This window comes from Aulostomus chinensis, chromosome 22 (genome assembly GCF_037954235.1).
Source record: "Aulostomus chinensis isolate RoL2024-O1b breed Wild chromosome 22, RoL_Achi_v1.0, whole genome shotgun sequence".
Lineage (NCBI taxonomy): Eukaryota > Metazoa > Chordata > Actinopteri > Syngnathiformes > Aulostomidae > Aulostomus > Aulostomus chinensis.
This window is the reverse complement of record NC_141341.1, coordinates 22579850-22595171: the sequence shown is the minus strand read 5'-3', so window position 1 is coordinate 22595171 and position 15322 is coordinate 22579850. Positions and strand designations below refer to the sequence as shown.

Sequence of the window (15322 nt, the reverse complement as noted above, 5' to 3'; positions counted from 1 at the left end):
GGAAGAAGATGGAAATTCCAGTTACTTGTCCACCTTGTGCACACTTCAGCTGGATCCTGGGTACATCTACAGGGGGGGGTTCAAATAATGGTTTCCCTGCACTCAGAAACATCCGAGGGAGGAGCAGGAGCATTATTATGACTGCCGGAAATGGAAACATGGATATAAACAAGTTTCAGTTTCTAAAATTTGGCAGGAAACTTTCTCAGAGTGACTAAAAGGATTTCATGGCCCTGCCAAACATCACAAACTTTCTGTGCTGCCACACAAACCAGTACCTCCCAAACTATTTTTCTGGGGATCCACATTTAAAGAAACTACAAACCTTTGTGAACCAGTTGGCTGGAAGGCTTTTGAGAAGCAGCTTCATGCATTCACTTTTCTGCTGTAAATATTTCTAAACCAATCCCAGATAACAAGTAAAGCCTTACAGACGCACTTAAAAAAATGGTTTGACTCAGATCTCATCTTTTATCTTCCGAAATCTGTCGCCTCCACCCAAGCGATAAAAAGCATTTCTGATTCTATCCCATCTTTTGATCTTAAATCTCCACTGACAGTTGTCAATATGAATCACCCTGAGCTGATAAAACACCGGGATCTTTATCCAGGAAAGGTCAGCTGTGCCGATTTGGCCAGCTCTGCCACTGAGGCCACAGCTTCACTGCATTTCTAACTACTTTTAGTTAAGTGTTATTTAAGTTACGTCACTGTACTTGAAATAACCCTTGCCAATCATATCTGTGATCATAGAACCACATTTGGACATTAGGAGGTACTGCTAAAGGCACCACTGTTCAAGCGGCCTGCTGGTTCTGATGGAAATGCCTGATGTGATAATGACTGAGCTGCTGTAAGAGAGCAAAGTGGGTTCTGTTATTAAGCTTTAGGAAACATTTGGGGAACAAATTGTACAATCAGACAAATATACAGGTTGAGAATGCTGACTTCACAACACTCCCATGTGAGTCGCTGCACAGAGCTACCACATCAAGCTGTTGCCCCTGACAGCTGCACAATGGATGTTCTAATCAGGGTTCTCTGGAACTGTGCAGAATCTCTGCTCCTTCATTCATCCCTTGGCCCTCAACGCTGACCAAAGTAGCTCCAGGCTTCACTCTTCCATTTCCTTCACTCTCCGCCTGGATGCTGTTGTTATAAAAGCGGACTACGATCTGCTTCGGCTGGATATTTCCCCTCACGGATCAATGAGCCGACTCACATCGGCAAAGCCGTGATCAGAGAACATGGCTTTCTGTCAATTCTAATGATGCTCAGCAGAGCTAAGAGACTGATGATCCTTCACAGGCCTGTGACGCAGCAGAGCCAGCCACAAGGGGTTGGCATGGTGAGCCAACACTACCGCAGCTGGGGATTATGGAAGCCAGATGCCTGCTCCTGATTCTGCTGCTCGCCACAGAAATCAAACGCAGGGATAAAAACTAAAAAATGAACATTTTGCATTGAAATATTGGATAAAGGTCGCAAAAAAAGCAATCTAATATGAAAACATGACTTGTGTATTAGCTGGTTCAGTGAGGAGAATTAATGTGTTACAGTACCATGGCTCAAAGAAGATATTAGCTCTTCCTGCCATCTAGTGTACATATCAGGAACTACAGCCCCTCTTTGGCTGATCCTGGGTCATTATAGAAATTGTATCCATCACAGCACATGATTGAGCAACTGTGTTGGAATACAACTCCTCCATGACATTCCAGAAATTCCGAATATAGTGTTTTAAGCCTGGAAGCAAGCCGACCAGCGGGCACTTGGACCAGGAGCATAAAATATTAGAGTTGGTGTAAAATGATAACGGGAAACTAGGAAAAAAGGCCAAGGTGCAGGATTGTGTCCATCACTATCTCATGACTTCAGGAACTACCAGGTAAGACATCACACAAAGATCTCCATGTCTTTTGCACACCGCAACCGAGGCTCGCTGAAACTGAGAGGTCAAAGCTTCCCTGACAGGAGCAGAAACCAGAAGTTTCCCTGTCCTGACATTCTCTCCCTCGCTATACAACAGAACACGCAGAATCTGTTGAAAGCAATCAGGTCACCTGAAAGTTGTAAGATCAAGCCTTCTATTAGATTGTGCCGTCTGGCATTGTGGTCATGTGATGTCCACCAAAAGGTTTGCTTATAAAAGATCCAAAGGTCCATCCTGCAGAGTCTGATCTTGGTTCATCCCACCCCGCTTGTTAGTTGAAAGGAGGACTTCAGAGAGCGAGTCACAGATGACGACAAAGAATCATTTGTATTTGCATAAATCAACTGTAAGCTACAAGAGGCTCAGCATTCACATTCTGAGCCTCCAGAATAAATTAAGCAGATTAAATATGAGCATGCACCGGTTCACCACTCACAAGTCATTTAACACATTTAAAAACACCCATGCCAGACAAGACTTCATTATAAGTCCAAACGCACGAGCAGGAAGTCAGTACACGACAACTACGACAGTACAGTTGCCTGATACGGATTAATTACCATACATTAAAAGGTTAATGGAGTGTAAGTCAAGCGTTATCTCATAGTAATGACTGATTCATGCACAAATGACACATGCAAAAAAGGCACACCCACACTGGTCTGTCAGGGGAAACGTCTTTTTGTATGGAGGGCATGGGTGTGACATGCAGTGAGGAAGTAGAGGCTACAACGGACGGAGAGTAAATGAATCACACATGGATGCAGCAACAGGATTACACGGGAGTGAAGTGGCTTCATGCTTCATCAACACATGTAAGTCGTGTTAGTAACAAGGAAGTGTGGTCGCGGCAGCAGGCGGTCATGCACGCTACATGGAGAGACGGAGAGGCAGATGAACTACAACTGATGTTTCATGGCAGACACATTAGATTGTGTACATACCCAGAAAGAGCCTCTTAGGGATTCTGACCTCCTCGTCCTTACTGTCTGTCGCTACAGACAAAAAATACATACATAAAAAGGGGGAAACAGGGGGAGAATACAGAGCTTGGTTTGGCGGCTGCGTCACATGATTCTGTGTCATGAGTTCATCATGAATAAGAAGCTTCCAGTTTGACCAGTTAGTCTCAGCAGCGACGGCAGCGTTGGTGCCCAAAGGCCACAAGAGGGCAGTGGTGCTTCTACATAAAGAGTGTTGGGTTATCCAAAACACAACTGTGCTGCACGATGAACTGAACTGCAGCGTCCGCCTGAGCAGCTGAATAACAAAAAGAGCAAGAGCACTGCATAAACTTTCATTTCGTAAAACATGTTTTTACTGCCATGAGACTGATTTGGATTCTTTCAAAAGTTTGTATTTTTAAGTTGAGAAACAAACCCTTTTGAAGAAACCTCTCATTTGTTTGCATTTCCGTTGAAAACCAAGCAACACATGACACATTCCGTTCATTATATTGCAAATGGTACAAAATAACTGCTTTGTTACTTTCCCACCAAATCTTGCTCCACTGTTTTAACGACACATTTGAAGAACCTGCTGAATCTTGATGGAATTACAATAAAGCCATTAATTGGAGGCTTTTTACAATTCCGTTTGTCTTGATTTTTAACCATGACTACATCACGGTCGCCCTCATTGTCTGTTGGCCCTGTGCAGTTTCTCAATCTACTTGGCTGCTTTTGCTGCTCCTTTGTGCAATATTCAAAATAGGAATGTACAGCGGCAATGACATGTTATCTGAAGATAATCCCTCATCCCGAGATTAGATTTTGGCCCAATGAGGAAAACTGGTTAGTGTGCTGGCTTACTTGTATTAGCTGCTCTGGTCTGCAGAAGTCCCTTCCTCAATCATGTGGTAAATATATGATTCATTGCTTTTTCCTGATTTTTTGAAAGTAAAGACAAGCGTTTCACATTTCCAATGAGTTTTTCCAGGATGTAAAATGTGAATGTTGTGTGTATACTTGTGTATGTGAGGGACGCCTTGATTGGGTTTTCTTTGGGCCGATCATCTTTTGTGTTTTGTAACAGACTGAAAAACGAAGCCAAATTATTCGCCTCAGCAGGTCAAATAAAGCGGTCTGATAAATGACAGGGAACGTGTCTCAGAACATTAAGCCAACTCAAGAAAACGAGGACTTCTGTCGAGCTCCACATTGACGTGTCTTCATTTCCTGCCATCAACTGCTTTAAGGAAGTTGATCCGAGAAGCTCAGCCGATTTATACTGTCGGCCTTGACCGTAAACTCCAGCAGTGAGTGCACACACACACACACACACACACGCACTCACTCACACTCACACGAGGATGAAATGTTAAACCCCAGAGGACTGCTCCAACAACATCTACGAAAGAAAAAATAAGCTCCTCAATTGGATTACAATCCTATAAACAATCAGAATCGTTCAGTCTCCACTCACACACACTTGGTGGTTCAACACTTTAAATTCATAGAGTGCACACACACAAACACGCAGGAAAGAGGCCTTGCACAATGTTTTCTGACCTATGAAGGAGCGCCTCTTGGTGTTGAGTTCAGTGGCCATGCGGACGTTGGTGCAGAGGTTCAGCATGATGAGCATGGTGGTGATCATGATGATGCTCTGCCACAGCAGCAGCGTCTCGAAGTAGCGACCAAATCTGACGGAGGGAAAAAGAAAAAAGCGTAAACCTCCTTTGCAACGTGCAGCAGACATCAAATCCAGCTGCAGCTTCATTTCCAGGGCTCGCTCTCGCCGTGCTGCCTCAATGAGTGATAGCAGACGTTGAACTCTTCCTGCACCTGCTCGGGTCTCAGGTATCTGCTCTCTGAAACACCCACACAACTGACAATAGAAACCACTGCTCAGTTTACTTACTGAATAAAAACAGCAGATGAGGGATGCAGATTGGTGGAGAATAATCTGCCTGCCTGATTAGAACTCTAGCTTTATTTAGCAAGTGAGATTCAATTATCAATTTGCATCGTCCACCAGACAGGTTCTCCTCAGTGAACCCAGGCAAGTCTTTCATTTGTCTGTGTCCACACTGGCAGCAAGACTAGAGCTTGACTTTGGAAGCTCTTAAGCAGATTTAATGTAAGTTGAATTCCAGCTAACGCCCTATTTATTGATCTACAAAGCAGATATCCTGGCATAAATGCGAGGCAGCCTTAAATTGGCTAATTTTTAAATGGAGTTTTGACATCAGGAAGCTGATCTGATGCCAAAGTGCTACCTGAAGAGGATTCTCAGGATGTTGGCCACGAGGAGCACCAAACACACGTAGGTGGAGAACCCCTCTGCGTTCTGAGTCCGCCGGATGTCTCGGTACTGGGGGATGTAGGGCACCACTCCGCCAAACACCATGGCCCCCGCAGCCACCCACGACACCAGCCTGTTGAGCACGGTCACAACCTGGTCCAGCACTTCTTCTTCCATGTTGAGCGGCTCACCGGTCCAACGCCTGGCTCTCGGGGGACTAGTGGAAGGTGTTTATCCGCCTCGCTTTCCTTGAGATGACTTCCGGATAGAACATCCGTGCATAATCCTGTCACACTAGCAAAGCAGCGATTGCCACGCAATCACGAGCCGAGCACAGGACGGCCGGGGTACTTTAACGATATCAAGTCAGGATGTTTATACAGTAGTTACCGCGGCGACGAAAAAAACCCAACAACAACAACACACACTAAAAGCAGCGGCAGTGCTTGTAATATAGAAATCAGATGTGGCGGATAATCTGCTCATTACGTTCCATTTATCGGGTTCGTCTATCCTGTTGATGTTCTAGCTAGCTTAACTTGAAACCTTTTGCTAAACTCAGAAGAGTGAACTCCGAAGACCTTCTCGAGATGGACAAGAAACTTGTCAAAAACAGCCTTTGTTCGAAGCCTTCCTTGTAACTCTGTCAACACAGGATAACCAAGTGGAACGCTGAGGTCTCAGCTGGCCCTCACTTCCTGGAACGTAAGACGTCACGCGTTCAATCAAAGATGATTGACTCAATCAAGATGGTTCACCCACGCAATAACCGTTAAGCTTTCTTTCTTTCTTTCTTTCTTTCTTTCTTTCTTTCTTTCTTTCTTTCTTTCTTTCTTTCTCTCTTTCTTTCTTTCTTTTTGTCACTGCTGTGTTTATATGGACCTCTATATAGCAAAATTAGACTTATACATTTTAATAATTCCTACATCAAAACGAATAATTTTTTTTTTTAATTGTCTGATTTTTTTTGTGAAAACCAAGGAAGTCATGACATTTGGAATTGCTGCCAAAATATGTCTGAATCATTTGTGGTTACTGTTTCTACCATTCACTCGGGTGTGAAAGCGAATTGTCCTTTATCCAAAATAATAGCACACGTCTAATACATGCCGTAAAGTTAGGACAAATTGTGTACCGCATCGTGTGGGAGTGGTTCCATGGTGTAATGGTTAGCACTCTGGACTCTGAATCCAGCGATCCGAGTTCAAATCTCGGTGGGACCTGATTTTGAGACGCTTTCCTATTTAAATGGTGTGGCACTTTGCATACAAATAAATATAGGTGCTTCACATGCTGACAAGATAAGACCGTGAATTAATAATTAAATTATGTAATGAATGGGAAGATAAACAAATGACGAAAAGGATACATCAGCTGGTAGGAGTACAAAATGAAATAATATTAATCGTAAACTGACTCAAGACCAAGTAGATCTAGGAGAACTTTTTGAAATTTATAAACAGTGCATAATTATGTCGATAGAAATCAGTTAAAAGACAGACTAGAGGGGTAGGTTTAGAGTTTGCTTTAAAAAAAATCTCTTGATTCTCTGCTGCCTTCAGGTCTTCAGGTAGGGGGCTCCTCAAACCTGGACCGTAGGATGCCCAGGCCCGCCGGGCCGAGGAGGGAGAAAAACACGTTTTCTGTTGCTTGTCACTGGAGTGTACCTCGGTGATTTTTCCACAGTTGTCTGGACCACTTGGTTTGATAAAGCTACAGCTAGAATTCCTGGACTTGTTTGTTTACTGGACACAAAAAACAATAACAAAAAAACCTTTATGTTGTAAAATAATGCGGCACCGTGTCTTCTTTTGTGAAAAGTAGTTCACATTTTGGTACAGATGTTAGCAGTAGCTGGTGATACTGTGTGAATGTCACCTAGGCTAGGTCTTGTTTTGATCCAGTCCAATGGGAATGAGCTTGTACGGTACTTGTTCTAAAGGCAGGTGTTATTAACATGAGCCATTAACAGTGATTTGCGCCCTAAATTTACCTAAAATGCGCTCGCCGGCGCACGGCCAGCTCGACTTCCAAGGCTGAATTGGGGGGCCCAGTCCATCCCTGACGTCTTATAATTCAACAAAAATACTACATTGACAAGATAGAACATTTCTTATTGCTATAATCATATAACAAATTAACACTCCATATCGCAGTGTCAGGATGGCCGAGCGGTCTAAGGCGCTGCGTTCAGGTCGCAGTCTCCCCTGGAGGCGTGGGTTCGAATCCCACTTCTGACATCACATTTTTGTCATGATTTAAAACAACCTCAAATTGTTCTCATATCCTAAATTATTCTCTTGGCCATGTGTCCTTCATTAACAGTGTTCCTTTCTTCTATATGGTAATTTTCTTTGTTACTCTTTCTGCCGTATTAACTACTTCCTGTGGTTTCATGTCATGCTACATATCTACAAAACAAAACATTTTAGAATTTTCGGGTGGGAGTGTCACCCAACTGTGATCACCTAAATGTTTAGAACTTGGCACGGTGACAATGTGGGAAATACAGCCATGAAACGTGACTCAGCAGATATATAAGTAAGATTTGTAGAGGCTTAGTGGAAGTTATGTAATAATCGCCGCGGCAGACAGTTGGTCGTGCATCATCTGTCACTGTGAGCAGGATCACCTCTTTCATAAAAATAATCCAGAGAGGAAACCTGCTTCCCAGGTCCCTAAACACCGCGGCTGCCGGTTGCGCCGGTGGACAGGGGGTTAACATGCATGCTTGTCCTTTAAAAGTCAAGTTCAGCAAAGTAATTGAACGAGACACCGGATACTAAGTTAAATATGCCTTCAAAATAAAAGCGTGAAACGAGTCCCAAGGGATTAATGGCGTTACTACAATAAGCATATCAGACCTATTTTTCAGGGTTAAAAAAAAAAAAAACAACAAAAATCAGATGTCAGACCAGCTCAAATGAAAAACTTCAACTATCATACTCCTGATAAAGTTTGATTCTAAGCTTGACTGCAGCGTGGAAGAGTTGGGATACACAGAGCTCCTTTACTGGATTAAAAGTGGAATTACCAAATATAATATCGTTTTCCATTAAAAGTCTCGATTCAGAATTCCTCTAAAGTAAAAGTAAGTGCATGTTTGATATCGAATTTATGAAGTACTAAATGTAAAAGTACACACTGGCTGTGCTGTTTTTGTATTCCAGCACTTAAGAGCATCCTCAAAGCATTGACCAAGTAGGCAAAGAGGTGTTTTGGTACAGAATAAATATGTAATCTTTTGTTTTGTTTTGAGCAAAGCTTGAGCAAAGTGGCCTTTATTTTTGAAATGATCAATTCCACAAGCGGAAGTCGTATTATTTTTTAGTGACTGAATTGAACTTATAGCAAACTTTCCTGAATTCGTAGCTAACGCCAGTTCGGGATAGGAGCCGGAGGCGTTTTTCCTCGTTTTGTCAAGGTGGATTAAACAGATGTTCACGTATTTTTAGCCACATCTGGTCAGGTTGAATGTTGGAGATTAATATTTCAGATCAACACTCAGAGGGGGTCGTGCATAGTTGGATGAATCATGTCAAACACAGAGTGCAAAGCAGCTAAAGACATGACGGAGGCGGTAAGTTGCTTTTTAAATCGCCGGCATTGCTAAAATACAGCAACTAAAATCCGACTGAATACCTGTTGTTTGGTCATAGATGGAGAAAACAATGCAGCGACTCCAAGGACGATTTCAGGCAATCTCAGAGCAGCTGGATACCAAATATATCCTTTAATAAACATGTGAATTGTGCTCCTGATGTCAAAACCTGTGTGACACCGCATGTCTCAGTAAAGGAAACGACTCCAGACAGTAGGTTGATATCCTGTCAACTTTGGTCATACAGTATTTGTCCACTGAGTGGCGCTATTAAGTCCAATAGTCCCTTTGAGAAGAACTCTTCGGGAAGACAAATGCGTTCGTTCACAGGTGATTCCACTAACACACCTGCAGCCACAGAAGAGTGTCAATCAGTGGAATCACCTGTGAACGTGTTTGGTTGGAAGGAAAACCTGCATACACACGGCCCTCCATGGCACATGATTCCCTACCCCTGTGTTAGAGTAAGCAGCCATTTTTGACACGTAATAGGAGGTCAACACAGGTGTGACTGATCGTCCTAGTTCGTGTCACTGCCGCTCAAGTGAGCTAGCAGCTAGTATCCCCTCTGGATACAGAGTGAAGTATTGAGCTGTCTTACTGTATGCGTCATATTAAGAATAGATGGTATTTACTGATGTTGATATTGTTGTGTAAAAACAAGTTTGTGGGATATTTGCATTTTGCGCTTCCTGACAAAACACAAACATTGAAACTTCCTGGAGTTTTCCGATCCCGCATGAGAAGGTTCCGGTCTTAACTGTCACACTGGATGAGATGGGAAAACGCATCGATGGCCTGGAGAAGAACGTGTCTGAGCTGATGACTCAGGCTGGGATGGAGGAGCAGGCCGGTTCCAAGTGACCCTGCATCTTCCAAACCTGCCGCCCCCCCCAGGGATCCGCGGGCTCCTGCTGGTGCTTCGTCAGTCTAGGACTCACTTAAGCGCCGACTCCAGAGTTCTACATTTCATGTTGATCAAATGTGGAGATAGCACTCCTGAGTCATCGTCACGGTCCCTGAAGCCAGATGTTACCTGGATACCAAACATGTTGGTGCTGTCTTTCCTTGAAGCTACAATCCTGAATGTTTTATCTTTGTAGCCTCCCTTCTTGTTGCTGCGCTCTGAGGATGTCCAGTCACATGCAGCTGACTAAGACACTCAAAGGTGCAGGTTCTTACCCAAACACATCCATATCCAAAAATGCAGTGGAGCCCCGTGGTGGCTGTAGAGACATAGCTCCATCTCACACGGCCACGTAAAAATAAAAAGGAGGGAACAAGTTGTGGTCGGTTGGCCTTAGAAGAACTACATCATGAGAACAAGTTTTGTGTTGCAGTGTAAATGTGATAAAATGAAGGGAACCATTGAGAGCCGTCTCCTCAGAAAAACTAATCTGAAGGAACAAGTTCCACTCTTTGGAGCCCTGGATTGGCCCGGGGTTGTTTTTTGTCAGCATCCAGAGGAAAAACTATTTTGAGGCCATCTGATTTAATGTGCTCCCTCAGTTTGGTTATTTTGAGGCCACAAGATATGACTCCCCCCCCCCCCCCCAGTTTAATTAATTTGTACCCACAAGGTATGAATTCTTCAAAAATACAACATTATTAAATGAAGTTACAAGTCCTATCCTGTGTCCTCACACAGAATGACAGTCTTTACATGTGCAGGAACTCATTTTTGTGTTCTCACTCTTCCACTGCTTTGATCTGATCTCACAGTGACAAAATTGTGGGGAAACATTCGGCCACAATTTAATTAAAATGAGGGAACGAGTGAAATTGTGCAGTCGTAAAATTGAGAGAAGAAATATATGGCGTGGCCTGTGACTCCTTATCCCTCTCTGCGGCCACTCCAGGGCTCCCAACAGTCACTACCTCTTACTTTAGTCACACCTTGGTGTTGTACTGCCACATGTTACCAACTTTTACTCACATGGTGCTCATAATGGGGACCTGCTCAATGCACAAAGACGTGGAGAAGTCTTCTCAGCCAACAGGAAGTAAGGCGTGTAAAGTGGCTTAGAGTCGCCTCGTAATCACACCATCACATGAAGTGTGCCTGAAGGTAGGCATGTATAATTAGTCTTCATTTATTATTTGGCTTTGCTTACGTTGCACTTTTCCAGCCCGCTGACCGCTCTGCATTCTTCACAACGCCGCCACATTCCCTCTCTGACAGCGCACGCCTCAGGAGGAGGTTCAGTTTTTGTTTTGTTCTTCTCAAGGACAGTTGACGAGGCGGTAACTTGGCCGGCCGCTGCTCCTACCGAGCAGCTGCTGCTTGCACAACTTGTCCTGTTGTTATCGTGAACCCAGCATATAAAATGTTCATAGACGAGCACAATGAATGTCAGAAAATATGGATTCACGTGCAAGATTTGATATTGTTTGCACTACATTCTAATCCAACAATGCCTCATCTCGGTCATTAATGGTTCTCTCTACAAAAGCCGTAAGTGCATGGACCACCCAGGCTGGAAGCAACACGGTGATGAACTTTTTTCCCCATCAGGAAGAAAACAAATCTATGCACTTGAATGAGAATTGTGTGCAACTGTGAATCACGTAGCTAAGATGCTGTAGCCGAATAAAGGTGGTTGTTGTTTTTTTAAACAGTTGGATCCGTCTTTTTTTGACATTTCTCAAACCTTTTTGAAACCATTGTTTGTATCATAACAAAGACATCTTTGTGCCTTTGTATCGGTCGGTTCTGACGTGCATTAGGACCGGCATCTTCTCGGCTCGCTGGCCCCATTTATTGAATTTTTTTTTTTTTTTTAAGTTCAAAATACAGCAATTTTGCATGTAATACTGCATAAGAGCTTTTTAGACTGTCATGGCAGCACAGCAGCGAGTTCTTCCACAACAAAACCCAAAGCATTAAATAGTTTTAAAGAAATCGGGACCTGATGAATTTTCCCCTTGGAAACAACAACAGAACCTCAAATCGGTGAAAAAAGTCATGTGTTGTTTCAGATTTAAATCCAAGTAAGCGGTAAAATATTGTCTTTTAGTAACCTTTGGCACTAATCAGACTCAGATCTGGGCTTCTTTCTACTGTAAAGGAGAAAACGGATCAGTCAGAGGACCCTAAGTGATGTCTTTCTGTTGATGTTGAGCTGTAGCGCCCTCTAGTGGTGGGAAACGCTCACTACAGTGAGAATGCCTGCTTCTGACCGTGGTGCTGAAAGTTCACCACCACCTCTTTGAGTACACGAACACAAAAGCTGTTTATCACAGCAGTGACACGCTCCATTTGAAGTCAAACTAAACGTTACGGAATATAACATCTTTTATTGTCACTATCAATCAATTCCCTTATAATTCTGCACCAAACACTGAGTACTGTATGATGGGTGAGGACAGGGATGGCGGCACCGGGGGGCCGGAGGGGGCAAAAAACAGGAATGAACCTTTTCAAAACAGATGGAGGCACGTGACAATATAAGATATTGCTTCATAATTTTACAATGTCACATTGACGTTCACCCTTTGACCAAATTTTAGTCATCATTTCCTTTGAGTGAGATTTTATTGACAGATTATTTTTATTTATTGTTATTTGTGTTCTCAGTTTTGAGGTAAAGTGGACGTCAAATCTGCCAAATCTGAAGAAATTTCCTCACCGCGCTCCTGAGGTATCACGTGACCAGAGTGGCCCACGGCTGTCACAAGCCGTGGCACAAGCAGGAAGCAGGGTCCATCAAGAAAACCGTGTGTGGGACAGAGCCTTGAACTTAACCTCACCAAGCACCCTTGGGATGAATTGATCACCCAGGGTCAGAGATGGGCGTCGCTCATCCTTTTTCGTCTGAATGGAATCAAATCCTCATCACCCGGCCCCAAAATCTCGTTGAAGACCTTTTCAGTAGGGGGATGGCTGTTGTAGCAGTAGATTTGAGCTGGGATGCTCACACATTTGTGAGAAGATGGTATGAGGAGCAGTGGTCAGCACTGTGGCCCCCCAGCAAGAAGGTTCCAAGTTTGAGCCCCGGCTGGAGCACGGGGTCTTTCTGGGTGAGTCTCCATGTTCTCCCTGTTCCTGCTGGGTTCTCTCTGGTACTCCAGCTTCCTCCACAGTCCAAAGACATCAAGAGGGACCAGGTTAATCCAGACTCTAAATTGACTGTAGGCGTGGCTGGGAGAGCCAATGGTTGTCTGTCTCTGTGTGTTGGCCCTGCCATGGACTGGTGACCTGTACAAGTTGAACCCCGCCTCTCACCTGAAGGCTGCTGGGATAGGCTCCACCTTCGTGACCCTTAACAAGATAAGAGGTAGAAAATGGATGGCTGGATGGTATGAGGTCACTGTCGATGTACTTACAGTGTTTGACCTGTAGGTGTCAGAATTTATCAGCAGGTTTTACAAACCAAACGTCATGCAAGATCACAAAATATGACTGAATATTTGTGTGGGCCTGGTTTTTACCAATTGGAGACCTTTTCTGGTACAAAGACAAACCAAATCAGGACCCCTAGTCCTCAAGGGCAGCGTCATTTCTGAGTTCCTGGTTAAAGTTCTGAAGGTCTGAATTAAGTTTAAATTCAGGTTGAGTTAGGGATCAATTAATCAGGACTTGGATTAGGATTAGGGTTGAGGTAGGCTGTCCACTTTGTGTGTGTGTGTGTGTGTGTGGGGGGGGTGTCCTTCAAACACTGACTAGCCTCACTGTCATGCCTGGTAAAGCTAAAGAGCAAGAATGTTGCTGACTGTGTTGCTATGGCAACATGCAGAAGCAGACACTTGTCAACTTTTGGACTTGTGTGTGCACATGTATTTACTAATGTGCTTGCGTGTGTTCAGCTTGATGTTTTGTTTCTTGCACAGTGTGAGTCTGAGCCGCTGAGACACTTTGCATTGCATGATACTGTTTTAGCAGTTTAGGCGGTAAATGGAGCTCACACACTCTCCTCCAGCAGCTGGAGTGGTGAGTGGGTGGGTGGAGAGGCTGAGAGGGTCAGCCCTGTGGCCCACACCGGGCACTCTCCACTGGGAGGGACCAACAGATTTGAAAGGGTGTCTGTATGAGTGTGTGTGTGTGTGTGTGTGTGTGTGTGTGTGTGTGTGTGTGGTTGCTTGTGGGTGTGCACAATTGTCCGCCCTATTTCACACTCTCCTTAATGCTACTTTTGCACACTTCACTTATAAGTGAAGCACTAAAATAAATGTCAATAGTCTTAAGAGGCTATCTATCTGTCTATCTATCTGTCTATCTATCCCTCCCTCCCTCCATCCATCCATCCTCCACACATCGTTCTCTTTCTTGTCTTAGCCTTCTTTCACACAGTTTTTGTAATCTTCTCCTCCGTCTCTTCCTCTTTCCACTGCAGTAAATTGTCATCTGACTTGTTGCGACCTGAAGGTTCACAGATCGGTGAATTTGACTCACTTACATTGATCCAAATTAACATTCAAGTCCTAGCCAGGGCTTACATGATATTGATAGCCTTCATATACACATGATGTTGTATGGAACCTCAGAGTGGCAGGAGAGGGAGAGAGAGAAAATATGTGGTCACACAGCTCAACTAGTTCACACACTTTGAATGATTTGTGACCACAACGTCATGGACCCATCAGGACTGTGTTGAGTTTAATTATGGACTTTTGGTTTTAGCCTTTTAGTTTGCATTAGCGAGGACTCCAGTTTTGATCTTTGCATTGTTTTGTGTGATTCCTTGGTGTGTTTGTGGTTTTGATTGAGACCTGAGACTTGTTCAGTTCCTGTATTATTTTGAAATGTATTTTCCTGCTTATACCTTTGTATCACTACCCGTCTTTGTCTTTTTAAGGGATTCATCCATGTCTTGTTACTTACTAAGTTCTTGTCAGTCACAGTCTTGCTCCCAGTGGTGTTTTTTTTCCCTGCTATGGTTTTCTGTCGGCTCCTTCCCTGCCCTGTTCTCCTGTTTCTTGTTGTTGAGTTTTTAATTTGTGTCTCCTGTCAGTTTCTCAATTATAGTCTGTTGTGTTTGGTCCTTCGTTGCTCTTTGTGCTAGCTCACATTTTTTGAGTTTAGCTCCTCATCTTGTTCCTGCCTCTGCTTTTGGATCCTGCCTCCACACCAACTGTGTTCATGTTTTTTTAATTAGTAACCACAGGATCAAATTCATTCCCACAATTAGAGTTATTTAGGGCCACAAATGATACCTTTTTTTGGATGCTTTGATTAATTTGTGGGAACAAGTTACATCTCAAGGCCACAACTTCATCATCTTCCTCTCTCTATGGCCTCTCCAGGTCTCCCTACGTTTGAACAAGTTCTAAAATGTGCAATTTGCTCAACTCAATTTGAAATTATAATTTGTGGTTAAACACAGTATAATTGTTCAGATATTTCAAATTAATGTATTTTTTTTTAAATAAAGCTTAAAATGTAATGAGAAGGTAAATGTGGTAACTTTCCTTAAATATAGCTGAGTAGGTTGGTTCTAATGATCTGTCCCTCTCTTACACTCTAGTTCTTATTTGATCCATTACCAATATAAAATGATTGCTTTTACAGCCTCAAGTTAAATTATCATGCTTCTCTTGTGTAT

The 15322-nt window shown here is 43.4% G+C and overlaps 2 protein-coding genes and 2 non-coding genes across 5 annotated transcripts in view; 3 read left to right on the top strand and 1 right to left on the bottom strand.

Moving 5' to 3' along the window:
• The window catches only part of slc66a2 (solute carrier family 66 member 2), a 48532-nt gene extending 42550 nt beyond the window's left edge, over positions 1-5982 (bottom strand). Inside the window, exons 1-3 of one of the 2 annotated variants that reach the window (XM_086194226.1) lie at positions 5154-5982; positions 4444-4577; positions 2878-2928 (exon numbers count right to left, since the gene is read on the bottom strand). In XM_086194226.1, coding sequence (XP_086050352.1) covers positions 2878-2928; positions 4444-4577; positions 5154-5356 — 388 coding nt within the window. In that variant the 5' untranslated portion in view covers positions 5357-5982. The remainder of the gene's footprint in view (positions 1-2877; positions 2929-4443; positions 4578-5153) is intronic. The other variant, XM_086194227.1, reaches the window with a different exon arrangement.
• A 348-nt stretch (positions 5983-6330) lies between these two features.
• trnaq-cug (transfer RNA glutamine (anticodon CUG)) lies at positions 6331-6402 on the top strand. Its single transcript has one exon. It is a non-coding gene; the product is annotated as a tRNA-Gln (tRNA).
• Positions 6403-7336: 934 nt separating this feature from the next.
• Positions 7337-7419, top strand: trnal-cag (transfer RNA leucine (anticodon CAG)). Its single transcript has one exon. It is a non-coding gene; the product is annotated as a tRNA-Leu (tRNA).
• Positions 7420-8507: 1088 nt separating this feature from the next.
• Positions 8508-11371, top strand: hsbp1l1 (heat shock factor binding protein 1 like 1). Its single transcript, XM_086194228.1, has 3 exons — positions 8508-8759; positions 8839-8905; positions 9550-11371. Exons 1-3 carry the CDS (start codon positions 8715-8717, stop codon positions 9642-9644), a joined length of 207 nt encoding a protein of 68 aa, XP_086050354.1. The 5' UTR covers positions 8508-8714; the 3' UTR covers positions 9645-11371.
• The last annotated feature ends 3951 nt before the right edge of the window (positions 11372-15322 follow it).